Consider the following 19,986-nt stretch of genomic DNA (forward strand, 5'->3'; position numbering starts at 1 on the left):
GTCACTGGGAGAAAAGCGGGGCAGCCCTTATGTCCTCAGTCCACAACTGTTTTAATAGTTATTAATCTTATCGACTAGTATAAATTGACTCTATTTGTCCATATATTTTTTGAATCGTGTGTTTTGTAAATTGTATGTATAAGCTGATTATTACATAATACTTAAAACATTTGAGAAAAATTGATAAAACGAGATACATAATAATTATATTTAAAATTCAAAAATACTTTGTTAATCACACATTAAATTTTGTAGCTCCTATTACACAATTTTCTTGAAACATCTGTGTAGCAGTCAGTATTACAGCGTACAGGGAAAAAGCCTCTGCCCAAAGACACTGCTGTTGAAAAACTGTCTCAGGGTTGGACATAATTTTCAATAATACTCAACATAATATTAAATAATAATGTTTTGTTAGAATAAATAGAAATGTAATGAAATAGTAATTACACTGAATTAGCATTTTTGCATTAAGTTTGATATTGTTAAACTTACTATTAATAATAAATAGAATTGCAATTTATCATCCTTTCTTTAGAAAATATTCAAAGATGTTGCATTGTATGTTTATCCTGAAGAGGAAAAACTTGTGTAAGATGATGAAACAACAACAAAAAAAATCAACAGAGACCTGCATGTAAAAATCATTCACATATGTTTATTCAGTGCACATAAAAAACTGGCATAATTTAAGTAGGGCTTTTATAAAAGAACACACAACTCACAGAGGTTACACACATTTACAAAATAAACTAACTACAGGTAATTAGAATTACATCTTTTCACAATTAATCCCATCACGTCGGGGTACGGACGTCTGAGATCAAGTTTCACTAAGAGAAAGAAAACGGTCCTCCTTACGCATCATTTCACAGAATGAAGACGAGCCTCCTCCGGAAAGAAAGGACTTGTCTGTAAAGCCAAAACGTTCTGCTGCCACGTTCCAGTCTGCAAGAGCCAAAAAGGCGTCGCCAAGCCTCGGCTGTCAGCTTTTATTGCTTTAAGGCACTGGTCGTGTGTTGCTACATGTGTTGGTGGGACCTCCAAAGCAGAAAAGCCACCCGGCCCGGCCCCTCGGTCTGACGTCTTTGGAGCATCTCCGGGGCCTCTGATGTCCCTGGCCTCGGCGCTGACCAAAACTCACATGGCAGAGATTAAACGGTTTTGGCAGTCGCCACTTTCTGGGTGTGGATGCTCGGTGATCACGACAACGTGTCATTATACGCTACAAAGGCAGTGGGAGATAACCCTAACCCTAAATCTTGAGCTTGGGTTTTTCCCCCTCATCAGATGCACATTACAGATGCTGTGAAGCGTCAACACACAGGCTTGGCTTTCTTCTTTGTTTTTGTTTTTTTACAAGAACTTATCAGACCATTTGGGTTATCTTTCAGAACGAACTCTCTCTGATCACCACTGGCCTTATTTAAAAGTCTTGACAATGGTAATGCTAGGTTCTAAAAAACAAGCTTTGAGCTACGACAAAGGCACGGGTATCTATAGAGAAGTGGTATAAATATAAGTCCAACAAAACGGTTCTTTCTCCCAGCTTTACAAACATGGATCATTTAAAAGTAGAACCATTTCAAAGTGCAACACAGTTTTTCTCCTTCCAATGTTTGCTTAAATACGAGTCTTTAGCACAGATAGAAGCACATTTCAGTTCACGTGCCTGCTCTCAGTTCTGAATCAGAGTGTTATATCTTGGATATCCTTGGATAAATAGCTTTAATAGTTGAGGGAAGGTTCCCAGAAGACACCGTCGTCTCCAGACCCTCCAGTCTGTGAGACGCCGCATCCGTCTTAGTGGTGCTGAAGTCCAGGAAGGCCAGGCCGAACTTCTTCATCTTCCCGTCTGCGTTCAGGAGGCAACGGTGGCAGAGCAGTTTCAGGATGGCCTTCCGCATGTCCTTGCTGGTCAGTGTGTAGATGATGGGGTTGAGGAGGGAGTTGAACACAGCGATGCCCAGGAAGTAGTCCGCCTTGAAGAGCACCTTGCAGCTTTTGACCTCACAGCTGAAGTCCAGCAGGAACAGGATGAACAGGGGCGACCAGCACGCAATGAACACCCCCAGGACTATAGTGACGGTTTTCAGGAGGGCTATGTACTTCTGCGACTTGCGGTAGAGACCCTTGCGCTGGGGAACCGTGGCGAGGCGCTGAGTGTTGGACTTCACTATGCGGAAGATCCGGACGTACAGCACCACGATGGACATGAGGATGGCGCTGAAGACGGTGATGCAGAAGAGGATGTAGCTTTTGGCGTAGAGCGGCAGGACGGTGGAGCACTTCTCCAGCTGGTTGATGCAGTTCCAGCCCAAGACCGGAAGGACGCCGAGGAACACCGACAGCACCCAGCTGGCGCCAATCAGAGCAAACATCCGACCCTGCTTGTGACCCTGGTATGGCTTCATCCTCACCATGGTGACGTGGCGCTCTATGGCAATGGCCAGCAGGCTGATGATGGAAGCAGCAAGCATGACAAATACACAGCCCTCCCTCAGGAAATACAGCAAGGGAGTCATGTTCAAGGTGTGGGAACCGGACGTCATGATGTTTATCATGTAGGTCAAACCTGCAAGCAGGTCTGAGAGAGTCAAGTTCCCCAGTAAATAGTACATGGGGATGTGGAACTTCTTGTTCTTCCAGATGGCAATAAGCACCACAGCGTTCTCTGCAACAATAAGCAGGCAGACCAGCAGGAAAGCAATGGATTCCGGTTTGAGTCCCTCTGTGTACTTCTTCCCGTTGGTCCCATTAAGCTTGCCTGTGTATTTGTAGTGCTCGATGAGGACTTGGTTGTTTTGGTACACGCTAAACATCCCTGCAGTGGAAAGTGGGGCAGCTTGGGTAGAAACGGCGCTCATTGTTGGGGTTCCCCAGGAGTGGAAGACTCTTTTGTTTGTCTACCTTTTTCCGGATTATGAAGTTAGATCCACAAAGTGTCAAAGAGTCCTGCGGTCAGGCATTCTTCCGTCTCTTGGTACGTACGGCGGTGGAAAAAAAGTGTTGCTTTGATGACAAGCTTTCTTGTGGTTTCAAAAGTTTCCTTCCAAACTCTTTTTGGTTGATATCTGGGACGCTGGGAGGCAATGACAGGAAGCCTGCATGACAAAAATAGAAAAAGGTCATTTAGATGATATTGACAATGACGAAAATAAACGGAAATAAGACTTCTTAAATTTTACACACAACTGCTTGAGCTCGTGCAATGAATAAGCAAACTGTTGCCGCCACAGGCCATTAGGGGGCACTCAGGAGCACTGGATATATCTTGCAGAATAATTAATCTAAAAATGTAACTTTTTAAATTAAGTACAAAAGAAATTTGTCCCAAAATTCTCAGTTCTTAAAAAAACTAAACATTATGTCTTTTCGGATTTGACATAAAGGAACATTTGGCATTCCTGCAGATGTTTTACACTTATGGATTGATCCTTAACTAAAAAGCTTTGACTATTTTAGAAAGTTATAATTTCAAGTTGATCCAGAAATCAACTCTGTTAGAATCAAATTTCTTGAACAAGACTACCGCAGACTAAACAGGTCAATGATATTTTCTTTGCAGAGAAATCTGCATTGAAACTCTGGACTCACTAAACGCAAAGGTAATAAAAATGACAATTTATTTAAAATGTATTATGTAAATAGAGTAATTTAATTCCCAATTCCATCCAGGGTGCCATCTAATCTTGGACCTGCTCTGATTACTAATGAATTGAAAAAAAATTATAAGTTTCCTGTTAGAATTATTTTAAACAACTTACGAAAGGAAGCAAAAGGGAAAAGTTAATTCACTGAACGTTCTCCGGGACATATGTTTAGGATTTGGTGGAATGATTTATAATCTATATAAACAGATTATTACAATAATAATTTAAATAAAGCAGTACAATCCTAAATAAATAAATTAATTAATAAAGACTTATTCGTGCGCCTGTGCGTAATAACGCACCTATCCAAACAAGTTGTCTTTTTTCCTTTAGAATTGAAAAATATTTCCTTTTTTTTTTTTTTTGTATTATGAAAACATTTTCAGCTCCAACTGATTACGCTTTGTTAGTTACATTCCCTTAGAGTCCAACTTCAAAAAGTCAATTTCATGTTATTCAAAGGCATTTATTTAAACGACAATGGTTCTAGACACCACCCTAAACGCGTAAAAACGTTTAAAGGGATTAAAAACACTTAAAAAGTCGACTTTTACACTCACCGTAGAAAAGGTTTCACGCCAGTAATCCTCTGACAGATAGAGGTCTGCAAAAGCGGAGGACGCCGCGCTCCTCTTGTCTGTCGATCAGAGCCACCATGCGAGTTAATGCGATGTGGGAACGGAGGAGGGCAGGACTGAACATGCGAGGGTTGGCTCAGTGTTTGCGCCTTTCAACGAGTTTTTCCTCCCTCCTCCTTCTTGACCCCCGCACTTTTCCTTTTTCTTCCTTTTTTTTTTTCCTCCCCTGAGGACAAATTGAAGCTCGACGACGGATGAGAAAGAAAGTCGCAGCAGCGCGTTTTATCAGTTTAACGTCATCGGGCTTGCAGGTTATTGTAGAAAAAAAAAAAAAAGCCAAGTGTATTTTGACTATTACATTGATCTCGCTTCTAACGTGCAGTTATGAATTCATGCTGCTCTTCAGGTTTGCTGGATGACAGTTATATCGGGGAAATTGGCAACAGGAGTATCTCGGAGCTAAAGCTGCACTGCTAAGAGGAATTTCCAAGGGCATTAACTTTAAACCATTACAGTTTAAAATTTCACAGAAGGATATTTAAACATTTAGATTAAAATAACAGAAAAACTCTCTTTAAACGTTTTGCCATTTTTAGAGCAACATGACACAATCAGTTTTTGGTTTTTTTCCCCCCTCACTTCGTTGCGCAACTTTATTTAATCAAGGTCAGATCTACCTTCTCAAAAAGAGCTTTGTATGCCTGCGGTGACATCACAGTAAAGGCATAAGGCAACATGTCAAAGTTATTTTGAGTGCATTCATTTGTATTATATTTGTGTCTTTTTCAAATGATTACATCAAAGACATTTACGTGTGTTTTGTACGTCTGCAGCAAAAGTCTCGTAGTGAGAAAGCTGTACAGGAAAACTTTGCAACAACAACAACAACAAAATGCAGTGAAGTCTCACTGTAGGGGAAAAGGGCAGAAATAATGTTTCTGAAACTAGCATTCACACAGTTTGTGGCTCGTATCACGTTATCATATCAACCAGGTGAGAAGCAGAATTAGCTTTCTTTTTCCTCAGTGCGCTTAATAAAAAGTTTGTATGTTGTGAAGTCCTGGAATGGAAGTCCATACATCATTACGCGGCTATCTATGTTTATTGTAAGTGTATATTTAAAATGATTAACCACTCAATAGTATCTTTAAGAAAATGTCGTTTCGGTTAGCCGTTAGCTTTTATCCCACATAGTAGCCAGCGCCCAGCAGAGATTGTTTACGTGCATTATATTATAAATATATACATTTTAGAGGTGTGCCGATCGATCGGTCACCGATCATAATCGGGTCGATTTTCGTGAAAAAGTGCATGATCGGTGATCGGCGATCATTGGCTCTTGTTGCCGATACCGATCACCTGCATCTCATTTCGCAGCCTGCCTGTGCAGCTGGTCTCCTCTTTCCTTCACTCTGCGCAAGCGCGCAGCAACCAATCCTAAGCGATGTGGAACTATAACGCACTGAGTGAATGGGGATGTTTGCGTGTTGCGCAGAAAATTGAAACACGTGGGGTGAAGCACATTAAAATGCATCAACACGACGAATCTAATACGACATAAAAACAATGTCATACTTGACGGAGTTTGGCTACATCGAGGCTCACTGCAGTTAAAAAAGACATACGGAGGATCGGATAGCAGGTAAAGCAGCGCACAGCTACAAACACGCACAGCTACAAACTCTCACCCGGATTAGCATGACAGTCAGAAAGCTAAACAAATAACCCGCAAAATTATTTAAGTCTTTGAGCTGCGATGTAAGACGCTGGTTCTGCTCTCACTGTTGAACCGCTGCTACGCGCTACAGGTAGTAATATTTCACAGACGGAGCGCGGCTTCTGCTCCACCTGGTAGTGACTCTCACACTGAACCTCTGCTTAAAGCTGCAGCATCTAACTTTTTAAAAAATACATTTTACATATGTATTAAAACTTTCGCTGTCCTAACATGAGACAGATAATCTCTAAAAAAATAATCGATCTCCTCCCTGTTCTGCATAATTACTCCGCTCAGTCAGAAACAGCCACTCAGAGCTAGCAGTAATCAGCTAGCCGCCATGCTATCAGGAAGTTTTCATTCAGTAACTCAGGATTGTTTATTGTAATGGAACCTGCATTTGCCTTTGAATGCTAAGTTTTATACTTTAATTTTTTGGCAATGTTGAGAGATTTTATTTAGGCTCTTTGTATTATTTAGCCTCTTCAGAGCCTTCATATGTTATCAGTCTGTTAAAGGTAGTATTATTGATAGCAGTACAATTTGCACAATGCTGTTTTGTTTAGTTTTCTTCTTGGAAAAAGTTATTAAAAACAAGTTTTTGTCTAAATTAAGGTGAATTCATGGTTCCTTTTTCCACAAATTGTAACCGGTAGCGTTTATGATAAAAAAATTAATAATAATAATTATGTGATCGGTATCGGTATCGGTGATCGGCCCTCATGGGTGATCGGTATCAGTATCGGCAGGAAAAAACCTGATCGGCACATCTCTAATAAATTTACGTACATGTTAGCTTTTGCTATAAGATTTGTGGTTGAAAACGGTATTGAGTTCGAACACGAATTTAAGTTTGTGTCCAGCTTTAACTACAGTTTAGCATCTAAAGGCTAAAGTGAAATTTGCTAGCGAGGTTAACTTGTTAGCCCTGACAAGCTAACCTCGCTGAAGACAGTCGTAAATTAACGGCTGAAATATATTGAAAACCTTGTGAACTTTTTTTTTTTGTGAAATTTTAGTTTTTGTTTCCTTTTAACATTAGAGAACAAACCAAATGATAAAATTAATCTCAGTAATCAGAATATTAATTATTGAAAGTACTCAGAAACATTGTTTAGCAACCAAAATATGCAAATAGTTGTGGCACTTTAATTGGTTGACTTCTTACATCTTGTTTTATTTGCAGATCATTTGACAGTGGGGAAAAAAAACATACTTGTGAGAGTGGTGCAGCTGGGTCTGTTTAGCTGCTCAGAAAGCCCACGTTTCAAAAAATAACTCCTCAGATTGACTTCATCTGTAATTATCCTTCGCTCACACATCAAAACTTTGTTTTTTTGGGGGGGAAACATAGTATTTATATGGTTTGTTTTTTGAAGATCCCCCCCCCCACGCATAATTCAAAGCATATTCTGTGCCCTAATGTGCGCTTGGTACATTATGTACAAATTATAAATTTCCATGAAACCAAGAATCCAAAATATTTCAGGAGTATCATGAAGACCAAGAAACTTAACAGAAAAGTCTGAAATGAAGCAGGGCAGAAGATTAAGCTCGGCACATCAACTTTATACACACAAATCCCCGTATTAGTGAAACCTTCCACCAAACATTTACTATTATGTGTAAAAAGTTTGAAAATCAAACATATTTCCACTTCCTAATCATGACATCTGGGATACGTAGGATTTTGTGTTTGTACAACGTGATCTTATTACTGGCAAATATATTCACATCTTCCCTCTGATTTTAATTGAACTTACGAGGCCACATAGTGGAGTTTTAGACATTTATGTTCACATTCCTGGGTAAATTGTTTTCACTCATCATTTATTTATTTATTTTTCATAAATTTGACCCAATTTTAAAAGTAACTTAATTTTTATTTGAAGGTATGTTACTAAAATGTATTCTTTTTTTTTTTTTTAAAGTTCAAAGTATTGCTTTTGAATACTTTTATGACATTGCATGATTGTTAGTTTTCTGTCTCATCACATCTGAAAGTGAAAGCCCTTCACTTTCTGTCACTCGCCCCCTCACTACTAACTTTCAGTGGAACATTTACAATATTCAGGAAAGACACAAGCCTGTTGTGCTTATTCATGTGTTTTTTTAATAGTATGTTTTCCACAGTAGAACAGTTTCCAGACTCTTTCTGTAAACACTGAGCATTTCCTCTCCACAGATCACAGAGTGTCTGTGCAGCCGAAGGTGCCGGGGAAACTGCGGCGGTCGGGTGCGGGTGAGTGATGGACTGGAGAGAGCGTCCATTTAAACAGGAAGCAGGCTCATTGTGCCTGGAAAGGAGAGGGATATCCTTGACAGAAAACACAGATGAAGTCACCGTTGGGGTCTGACACACACACACACACACACACGGCACAGCCGGATTCTGACTACAGAGTGACGCGCGATAAACAATCAGTGCGAATATTTGGTAACTTAGTCACCTCGCCACCCTGTTGTTTATCAGCGACTGTATGAAACATGTTTGTGGCTTTACGGTTGACACATTTGTGGTTAACATTCCAGATTTTAATTTCTGCAAAGAAAAATTTTCTCTTGAATATTTATTTTTTCCAGGGTCAGTCTTTATTACCTCTATAAATAGCGCCTCAATATTTTTCATGTAACAATTTCAGATCTTTTCAGACTCAACTTTCAGTTGCGTTCACCTTAATAAAATAAACACCAAAAATGTCTTTAAATATTTTGGTGAAGGAAGGATGTATCAAAGAAGGACACAAGGAAGTGTGCAAGGAAGTGAGAAAGAAGAAGGAAATAAAGCCTCTGGGAAGTATACAAGAGGAAAGACGTAAGTGGAATTACAAGGAAGGAAGGGACACAAGTAAGTATGCAAAAAAAGAAAGAAAGAGAAAGAGAGAAGTATTCAATGAAGGAGGGAATACACAAGGAAGTATACAAGGAAAGAAGAAGAGACACAAGGAAGTGTGCGAGGAAAGAGTGAAGGACACAAGGAGCTACACTAGGAAGGAAAGAAAGATACCAGACAGAATAAAAAAAAGGATAAACACAGGAGAATATAAACAAGAAAGCAAGGAAGGACAAATGGAAAAAGGGACACGACGTCTAGGCAGAAAACAAAGTACGCAGTTTGTAGCAAAGTTCCAGACTGAAGGAACCCTTTCAATAGGAACGGAGTCCCACCCCACCTCTTGTTCCCAAAGGCCCAACCATCCCATCATCGTGTTGGACCACCTTTCTCCTCCTAGGGTCTCTCTGCTAAGAGGCAGTTAAGCTAACCCCCCCACAGAGGCCCTGTGTGCTGCCTGTCTAGTTAGTTAACACACAAAGACATGACAGCAGGACTCTCAGCTCCGTCCCTCCTCCTTCCCTCAGGCCACGTGCTTTCAGCACAGACTGACTGGTCTGGACCCACCCAGCCATCCCAACTCTGTTTTCAGTATGCTTTGTCCGATGTGCCGGGCTCTGGCTGGACGATTTTTATTATTTTTTTCTCTTCCTGTGACGTTAGCTGGACTCGCAGAGAGGAAGTCGGTCAGTGCTGCTTTTGACCTGATAGCAGAGTTGGGATTTGCTGCTGTTTTGACTTTTGCCTGTTTTTCTCGTCAGGCTTCTGCTTCTTAATAAAACTTAACAGCTTTTTCTCACAAGGCCTGTGGGCCTTTTCTGTTCCGCTTCAAAAATAACCCTTAGAGAACATTGTAGAGGTGTTATCGCACAATAAAGCCTTTCTCATCATAGTGCAGAAATCACACCTATTGTGTTTACAGTCGTATTTTAGACCCCGTGGAGAGAATTCGCACCTCTTATGACTTATGAAATGATTGCTGATTAATTCTTGAAGCGAGTGCGACTGAGAGATGAGACGGTGGGGAAATTAGTTCTTAGGTCTGTGTTGTAAATGTGAAACTTAAGTCGCTGCAGGGCAAAATCTGCAGTTCCAAAACCCTCGTCCTCCAAAAACACTTAACTAGAAAAACAAAATCAGTTCTAGAAATACATAGTCAAATTAAACCAGTTCTTACCCATACAAATCATTCCAATGCAGTACCTTGAAAAAATATTTATTTTCCTTAAACTTTTCCATGTTTTCCCCTGTTACAACCACAACCTGTCATCTTCCTGTCATCTTCTTCGTCGTTTCCGCCAGTAGAAACATCCGTCTGTTTATCGCGAGTCTCCATTGCAGTTTTGCCAAATACATCTTTTTTTGAGATGGCTGAAAAACCACTTCACGCCAGCACAAAAACTTTTTATCGAAAGACTTGAGTTTTTTCAAAATTGGCATGAAAGCAGGTGTGATGCTAAATGCTAACGTTTGCCTTTTTTATATGTAATTCTTCTTTTGCACTTTGAAAACTCCTAAAGACATGATTTTATTTGTGTCTCAAGAAGGTACTTGAAAATTGTATTTGCACTTTAAATATTCATTATTTAAATTCTGTCTTCTGGGGATGGTTATGTGCAGCAATTTCAACTTTTTGTAAGATCATGTTATGGCAACAATAAAACTTTTAAAAAAAAGTAACCTTCACCACAACTTTTTGGAAAAAAACAATCCTTTCAGGCCAAAACAATCACCAAAAAAACTTTACAACATCCCAGAGAGATGGCAAACCGCGGCCTTCCAAGCATTATGCAAAAAAAAAAAGAAAAAAGTCAGGTACAGCAAAAAAAACAAAATATCAAAGTGTGACATGACCTGGAACCATGTGGGATCAATGGGAAGGAATCCACAGTGGTTTGCAAAAAAAAAAAAAAAGTACAAAAGTTCAGGATTAGAGTGTACCGCTTTCATATCGCTGCAACAGATTTATGGGAATCCTAGAAATAGCCAGCTTTTGTCAAAGTCCGTCTATCGCTGTCACGCTGTTTAATGTGCAGCTGTGCCGGGCAGCAACCTCGCTTTGAGCTCCTAATAAGGGGAAATGGGAAAAGCACATGGAAATGTTGGGCATGTTGTTTTTCCACTGCTTCCATGTTTCATGCACAAAATACCTCCCAGTCTGAAGACTCCATCTGCCCCGTCTGCACGTTGGCATTCTGCGCTTAACACCAGCAGGATGGAGACTAAAGACTTCAACTCTTGCACTTTTCATAAAGCAATTATCTTGGCTATTTACCCCCATTTTCTTTGCGAAATCCATGTGCATTTAATAAAAAAAAAAAGTAATTTACATACAGAGCGTTCAGCGAAATGTGTAAATTCTTTCACCAGAGCAGACCATCTAATTACGTTTTCCTGTGGGGAACTCTTTTAAAAGTTTTTCTTTTGTGTTACCGCCAAGCACACCACTCGAAAGACTTTCTGCACAGTAATTTATTCCCAAGAAGGGAATGTTTTGTGTTAGAAGTCAAGAGGTGAAACAAGATTAGTTGGTCTAAATGACTGTAGACCGCTCTGCTGGGAATTTACGGCACAAATAAACACAGGAAGAGACGGCCAACGGGGAGCATTTTGATTAGACGCAACTGAACCGTATTTAAATGTAAGTTGTGTCTGTATGGAAACACAAACATCATTATTTCCTTTACCGTGTCCTCATCCTGGAACTGGTACTGGTACTCCATAAGCTCCAGCTCAAACGGACGCCCGTTTCGCGTTTATTCTGGAGTTCTTCGTTGCTTGCTTGCAGCTGTGTTTATCAAACTGCGTCAATGACACTGAATCCCAAGAGCTTTGTGGAGTTGATCACTGTCCCTTCCATGTTTCCTCAGCTTTGTTTTTTTTCTGTTAGTAATTATTAAAGTAAGATGTACTGAAAAGACTTATATTCTTGTTTACACCGGCGTTTTGGACATTTAGGATTCACTAGACTCACTTCCTGTTCTCCTTAATGACCCATATATTATAACACATAGAAAGATACAAATATTTGAATGCTTCAAGTTGACATTGTGTAATGAAACTTAATACAATGTCCCATGTGCCTTGTACAGTTACTTTGACCCTTCACATTTTTAACAAAGGACAGACCGTCTTACATGGATCAGCTGATTTTAGGGAACAAAAGAAGAGAAAACAATGTAAAACTTATGTTGATGATATAGTGTTTTTATCTAATGATTGTCCACCTGCCTTTCATTCCAAATGGTGTTTGAAGATTATTGGTATTCCAGCATCAGCTGTATGAACGTAATTTGATCTCCAACTAAGCTATGAATTTATTTGAAAAATTGAAAAACTTTGTGGCACGAGTGTGAAAATCATGCGACAAAAGAGAAAAAGAATCATTGGATGTTCACAAAATATAGAAATTGTGCATTAAGACCTGCAGTGTTAGAGGTGCTACTACTAAGTACTTCACATATTGTTTCACGAATGTTGCAGCAGTGACTTGATCGTAACATTGTCTACTTTAACGAAGATTCACTCACATCGGTATGCCGAATGCTTGAATAAGTTCTAAACGCAAGTCTGTCAAGCTACTTTCTTAGAAATACTGCTTCATGAATGTCTACAATCACATCTTGAATCTTTTTTTTAAACTTTATCTTAGATTAAATATGGAGCCGTTTTATGGATTTTTGTAACATTTGCAATATGGATATGCGATAGCGATATGGAAAAGCTATCCTATATCTCCTGCTAAGCTAATGCTGTGCTACCATAATGTTCTTAACGGCTATATCATCTGTTTTTGTAGCATGTTACCGTTAAATACCAAAATTATTGATACACCTAGCATATCCACACATTCTTTCTGACAGGGTGTAATCTTAATGTTCTCAAATGTGGCTCAGCTGGAGTCCAAAATGCAATTTGATTTTCTGGTCAGGTTGCATTTGAACTGCAGAGCTAAAGATTAGGGTGATGTCAGGGAGAACCTCCAACCTCAACTACCTGTAGCTCCTCTCCAAAGCCAAATCGACAAAACTTTTGCTAAATTTCAAACTCTTTTTACCATATTGATACTTTTTAAGGAACGCTTTAATTTCCTGTCAGACAGAAACATTTAATTAAATAAAGTGACATTGAAATTTAAATAAGCAAAGGAGTAAGAATGTTTTTTTTGGGCATCACTCCTGTAACTTGAGTTTCTTGCAGAAAACTCTTTGTATAAAGAAGTGTTTCTGGTCTTCCTCAAACCAAAGCAGCCTTGTTTTTGCTTCATGTTCCATATTTTTCAAGACATATCTTTCTTTCTCTCTCAGCATTCCTTCCTTTTAACATTTAACCTCTCACCTTTTTACCCATTTAGATTCCTGCATTCCCAGATAAAACCCAAAAAGTCAAACCGGGTCACCTTCTGATAAAGAAGCATTCTTTTCTAATACTGTTTTTCTTCCTGCCGTAGCAATAGCTCCTAATGCTGGACCTTTGAGGTTAGAAGCTTGAATCAAAGAAAGGTCAAACTTTTCCTCATCTCCAAAAAGTTTAATTTGTAAAGACTGACAAAATCCTTCTTTAAATGTCTCATTTAAAAATAAAATTCTCTAACTCTCTCACAGTAGTTCTTGATGAACTGACATCATGCTTTGAAGCGTGTAATTTTCCACATTAGCAGTTTGGGGCACGATGATGTGACAGGGGCCGTTTCATGAAAGCTGGTTTTGTTCGTACAGCAGCGGTTTGGGATGAGTTCATCCTGAAGGATACTTTGGAAGAAAGAGCGTTCCCACATCGGGGGGGAAAAGGGCCTAAAAGAGTGGGCGGATCTATGATCGGCTGTGTAAAGGACCGAGGAGGGGTGAGTCACCCAACCTAGTTGATTCAAAATTGGTAATTTGCCGACATGGCAGCAAACGACCTGTGCTCGCAGCCAGAGGTCAGATTCTGGGAAAAGAAAATAGCGTTCTGTGGAAGTGGGCGAGGCGCGGGCAAAGTCATGAAGAGCCCGTTTTATGTCCTGATGATTTTGAGGGAAATTTTAACATTCCTCTTGGGGATATAAACTTAGTCTTTGTCTGGTTTGCGTGGTTTTCTCATGAACAATATAAGACGGAGCGGAAAGATTGATTCCACATGAAACCTCTCCTTGCTGCCTTTTATTGCTCATTAGAACATCAAAAACAAATTTCTCTTTATTCTAACAGAACACATCAGTTACAGTTACTAGTGGGTTGCTTTTATGGATGAAAGCCCACCCTGTAGGACACAATCAGGCAAGCTCAGATGGATAGGATGGAGAGCATTAGTGAGGAGAAGCCACAGATTTTTAACAGGATTTAGGTCTGGACTTTCATTTATTCATTCTAACCAGTTGCAGCTGATCCAGAACTAACTGAAGCCAGTTAGATAGAGCATTTTACCCCAATACTAAAGTCCCTACACTGGCTCCCTGTAGCTTAGAGAATAAACTTTCAAATACTGCTGATAGTTTATAATCACTGGGTGTCTTAGTACCAAATACATTAAAGATCTGATGTTGTATCAACCTTCCAGAACCTCTCAGGTCTTCTGGTTCTGGTCCTGCTCTGCATCTTGAACATATGGAGAACCAAACATGGAGAAGCAGAGTTCAGCTTCAATGCACCACAATTCTGGAACAAACTTCCGGAAAATTATAAAACGGCCAAAACACTGACTTCCTGTGAGTAGCCTCCTTCTCATTTGCTAGCGCTGGCTGATCAGTTACATATGATAGCTGCTAAGTTAAGTTTATGACTAGCCTAGGCGTGCTAGTCACCAATCTTTTCTAAGCTAAGTTAACATAGGAAAGGGCCATTTCAGCCTTTTCTAAACTAACTTAGGAAAGGCAAGTCATCTTAGCTGTTTCTAAGCTATGTAAGCTTAGGAAAGGCTGGTGACTAGCATCAGCCAAATGAGTATCCTCCTTTTCATTTGCTAGCAGCGGCCACTCACTTACTGCCTCCTGCAAAGAGGAAGTAGCAACCGTTGGGTGCACAATAGTCTTTATTTTATAGCTGAAACCACGTCATACTTACTAGGGCAGAAGACCTCAGGGTCTTATCTTAGCTTGTTGAAGAGGACGTGGTTCTTTTGGTGGCTTCCATATCTAAACTTCGGCATGCACTGGGGCGCTTCACAGCTGATGGGTGAGGCTGCCAAGATGAGAGTTGGCTCCTCTAAGTCTAAAATGCCCTGAGTCTCAACCAGAAAGAGGTGGATTGCTCCTCCACCTCAAGTTCATTAGCTCAGATATCAGGGGGAGTTCAAAGGACTCAGTTGGAGTTTGTTTTTTTGTTTTTTTCAGGAATCTGATGATGTCTCCTGAGCGCCTCCATCTCGAGGTTTTCTGTTAACTAGCAGAAGATCCTGGGGGCTAACTCACAACTCCCTGGGGTCTCTAATTATTAATATCTACCAATAACAGGTCACACATAATTATTTGGATTTGATGAGACATCATGTAAGAGCTGACCGGGCCAAAGAAGAATCAGAACTGCAATCAGTAAAAACAAATCTTTACAAAAATGTATCATTTAAATGAACTTGTTTGAGATTTGAACCTTTGTGTATATATATAAAATGACAATCTGAACTACAGCAGGACCAATTCACTCACAGTCACAGTAATGCTACAGGCTCCCTGATGATCTAAAGGTGCTTAAAATACTCCTTTACTTCAATCTATTGTTTGTGTTCAATGGCCTCTGACTTTTAGCTTACAGTTGCCTTCTGCCAGTCATTCCAGTTCACCCAGTGTTTCACCTCCAGTGAAAATAAAGCTACTGACTTCCTCTGAGGAAGCATTTTCTGTGACAACTCAAAGAAAGAAACAATAGGCTTGATAATGTGAGAAGGACAGATCAGCTGTTCTTCCTGATTCACGGCTCTCCAACTTTTCACGCTTAAAAAACTGACTTGGAAAAATGTGATTTTTTTAAAATTTATTTAAGCTGAATGTATGTTGACAGCATACTTTTCATGTGTGAACACACCTCAGTTTGAATTGAACCCTTCGTTCCTATTGAGGTACAGGAGCATCTTAATACAGAAACATGTCACTTTTATTGTCAGTCATTCAAATTTAAAAGCGTTTCGGATTTTCTCTCTGTTCATTTTCATCTTTAAAATGAATAAAAAACTAAGTTTTAGTCTCTTGAAAATTTAAATAGTACTCCTGAACAATGCAAAAAAGATTGTTTGAGAAATGTGTGTGAGAAATAACAGTGTTTTCATGCACTGTACACTGCACTGTACATGTACAGTACTTGGTCTGGGCTCCTTTTGCATGAATTACTACATTATGGAGTCTTCTAAGAACAAAAAAGCTATGAGGCAGGCAAACGTTTTCTATCACAGGTTTTCCTTCCATTCAACTTTCTGTCTTTTTTTTTTTTTGCTTTTATTTTCTTGTTTTTTTTAGCAATGACATATTGTGGGACCTGACCTTGACACCACAGCAAGATGTCTGGATTTAAAATCCCTTTTGATCATTCATCTTATGAAATATTGAAGTACTGAATTTGTTTTTTTTTTATTAGCTGAACGCCATAATGACCAAGATTAACAGAAATGGATGCTTAAAATACCCAACTTTATAAGTATAGAACTCACTTTTTGAATCAAATATTAATAATAATAGTAATTATTATTAAACGTTTTGATGATATTCAAATGTTTTCCGAACTGCGTACTGGCCAGTTTGGGTCTCATCCAAACTTCCAGAACGTGACAAGTATGCGTTGTATTTCTCCTATATGACACATGTTAGCATGTTAGCTCTTATTGAGTTGGAAGCTAATTGAACACCTCTTTATTACAACATGACTGATATAATTATCGCTGTACGGTTAATATCTGACCTGCTAAACTTATCGGAGACACACAGACCGTAAGGCTGAACTTCGTCTCTCTGTCCGTTTCTCCCTTGCTCGTGCTTTTCTTTCACGTTTTCTTTGTAAGTATAATCGCTACACGGCGGCTCCAAAAAAAGCCAAGCAGAAACCCTTCATTACGCGCGAGCTCTGTGAATGTGGTCAGGGCCCATGTAAGGGGGGAACCATCGCAGAGGCCAAACCGGGGACGTTTCAGTGATCCCACACTTAAACCAAAAACCAAAAGTATTGTTATTCCCTCTTCGCTTTAAAGATCTTAAAAAATAAAATAAAGAGATGAAGAAACCATCAGGAGGCCCTCTGAGTGGATTAGAATAAAGTTTAAGGTTTGTATGTATCAAAAGATGTTGAGATAAACAAAAAAAAAGATTGATTAATATGATTTAGATCAATCATCCTTTATGTTTCATAGGAAGTTTGAGAACACAGACAACCAGCCTAACAGGTCCGCCATCCGGATCGTTGATATCCTCCTCATTAAAGCAGCAACAGAATTGCTCAACATTTTGCTGGCTGTCTTGTTTTTATTGGCTGACACATGCCCAACCTCTGGAAGCTATTAAACCAGCTCGGCCGGGCTCCCACACACCCGCCCACACGGTGTGTGTGTGTTTGTGTGTACGTACGTGTACACACGGTTACACACGTAACAAAACACCCCACGTTTCACAGGGTGAGAGGCTGAGTTGCAGAAATGCTTCTTCGCAGAATTCACATTTCAAAAACTTCAACTTCACTTTAATCCTTCGACTTAAATCACACATCTTACACACCTTCAGCCCCGCGCTCTAAAATAGACGACCTGGCTTCTCACGCAAGACTTCTGAACTTTGCCAAAAGGCACACGGGTTCATACGGTTTGTGCAGATGATTTATTGTAAACAAGCAATAGAAATTTATCGATTTTGGCCTTAGACACCGCTGTGCTTCTATTGGTGGTTAAACCATCCTAACATGTTAATCCAGAGTCTCCTTTTTGCATTCGCGTCGTTTAAGGTCAGGCATCCGTACAGATCATATCAGATGATTCACATCATTTTAACAGTTAACAAAGTAAAACATAAAGACAATTGTTGCGTAATTCGAAGTTTCTACTATGAGGTGTATTTTCTCCATTTTAGAGGGTTCTGGTGTGAGATTGTCATGGTACGATAATCTTGAGTTTGCACCAAAAATGTATACTTCTTTGTGTTTCAGCTAGAACTGGGGTGAAGTGCTCCATTTTCCTGGTTTTAGTCAGAACACCAGCAGCAGCGTTCTGGATCAGCTGCAGCTGGAGGATTGACTTTTTTAGGCAGACATGTGAAGACGCTGTTGCAGTAATCAATGCGACTAGAGAAAAATGCGTGGATGAGTTTCTGTAGATCTTGCTGAGACATTAGTCCTCAAATTCTCAAATTCAGGTGATAGAAGGCCGACTTTGTAACTGTCTTCATGTGGCTCTGAAGGTTCAGGTCAGAGTCCATCACTACACCTTTATTGTTTTTGCCTGATCACAAATTTTTATCTGTAATAACTGAAGCTGTGTTCTGACTCTATATTGTTCCTCTTTAGGTCCAAAGATAACGTAAGTTTTGCTTTTGCTCAGCTGGAGAAAGTTTTAGCACATCCACGCACTGATTTGTTCAGTGCTTGGATGGGTTCGGAGTCACTTGGTGATATCCTAATGTAGAGTGAAGTATCATCTCATCTGCATAACTATGGTAACTAATCGTTTCACTTGTTTTTTTTTCAACAATTATTCCTATTAACTGCTTCTAAAATAACCTTAATGATGACAAATAAAAATATTTGTTTTCTCCCATTTGGTTTTATTAAAGGTCAAGTAGACCCATGTAATTCGAGGTAATTTTCAATAAACATCCTTACGGTACTTTTTATGAATCACAGGTTAAGTTAACTGGAATAAATGTTTATTTAAAATGCTCCGTGGGACTCAACTCCCACTTTCTGGTGGAGGAACTTTTTTTTTAGCTCTTCAGGAAACCTGAAGAACCAAAAGCCAACAGTGCACAGTGTAGCGTGGCCATGCACATGTAATGCCCTCTAAACCAAAGTGACATAATTCCATCACTGCAGGGCTTAAGCGTCCAGATTTTCCCTTTGATTCGCCACGCAGCTGTATAAATAACCGTACAAGTGGTATTTGTATGATTTTAAGTGGCTCCACTGTAGGAGATGGATGTTAGTAGCTGAACACATACAAAAGGAGCAATGTTTTTCTGGACTTTTGCTAGGAATAAGATGTCACATCCATTTTCACTTAAAGTAAGATATCCTATCAAACAGTGCTGCTTGTCAGACTTCTGGCCTGTCACTCTGTGTTAAGCCAATGACTGAAACACTTGTTAGTATCCTGTTGCTCTCGGCGATGTGTGCTCTGTGAGTCTGGGCAGTGTAACGCTGACAGGGCTCTCCACATGGCAACCACAGGACCCATCAGGTTATTGTGACAAGAAAGATACAAACTGCATTACAGACCAGGACACAAGGAGGTCTTCAAGCCTAATGTGGGATACTTAGGGTAAAGGAATGTCACTGACTTAAAAAAATATAAATCGTCCTTTAACTTGTGCATGTTTTGTAACATACAGCAGTAAACTACAAAGTATTTTAGGGCGCATTCATTCACATCAGCCCTCTTTAGTCCGCTTAATTGAACTCTAGTTCGTTTGCCAAGAAAGTCCGGTTCATTGGATCAATGTGCAATCGCATAAAAACTGTCTAACTGGCCTGCCTAAAAACCCTAGGTCTCAGTTGAGCTGAAGCGCTGTTTGAATCCTCAAAAAGCAGGAAATGGACAACAGTACAGGGCATTTAGGTAAATCAACCAAAAACAAACGCGTGAGTCTAGCGGAGAAACGGCTCGTGTCTTTCACCGACACAAAGAGAAATCCTGTAATGGCTAAAATCTGACACTACTCCTTTTTATTTACATTTTGCATAGAAGAAAGTTGCACTTATGTCTTCTGTGAGGTTTTCATGTCGTTTCCTTCAGTAGTTTTGCTGCAGCGCCACCACATGTGAGGAAGGGAACAGTTTTTTCTCAATTAGTTTGGATCTTTTGACACAGTGCAGTATGAAAGCAAACCGCAGCGGCTGAAAATGTAATAAATGTTGTAATTTTGATTCCCGATCCAACCAAGTCTACCGGACTATAAGGTGCTAAAGCACCCTTAGAGATTAGAACTCTCGTTTTTCCAGTAGTCTTTGTTTCCCAGAGATGTGAAAATATCCAAAAATGACTTCATGTAAACCTTCTGTCCTTGAGGAGCCATAGCCCTAACTATCTGGTGATGCATATTTC

The 19,986-nt window shown here is 39.7% G+C and overlaps 1 protein-coding gene across 1 annotated transcript; it reads right to left on the minus strand.

Moving 5' to 3' along the window:
* Window positions 1-638: 638 nt before the first annotated feature.
* s1pr5a (sphingosine-1-phosphate receptor 5a) lies at window positions 639-4,378 on the minus strand. Its single transcript, XM_008415434.2, has 2 exons — window positions 4,214-4,378; window positions 639-3,104 (listed from the first exon to the last, which is right to left on the minus strand). Exon 2 carries the CDS (start codon window positions 2,865-2,867, stop codon window positions 1,698-1,700), a length of 1,170 nt encoding a protein of 389 aa, XP_008413656.1. The 5' UTR covers window positions 2,868-3,104; window positions 4,214-4,378; the 3' UTR covers window positions 639-1,697.
* Between the last annotated feature and the right edge of the window lie 15,608 nt (window positions 4,379-19,986).

Source organism: Poecilia reticulata, chromosome 8 (assembly GCF_904066995.2).
Source record: "Poecilia reticulata chromosome 8, P_reticulata-male-v2, whole genome shotgun sequence".
NCBI classification, from domain to species: Eukaryota; Metazoa; Chordata; class Actinopteri; order Cyprinodontiformes; family Poeciliidae; genus Poecilia; species Poecilia reticulata.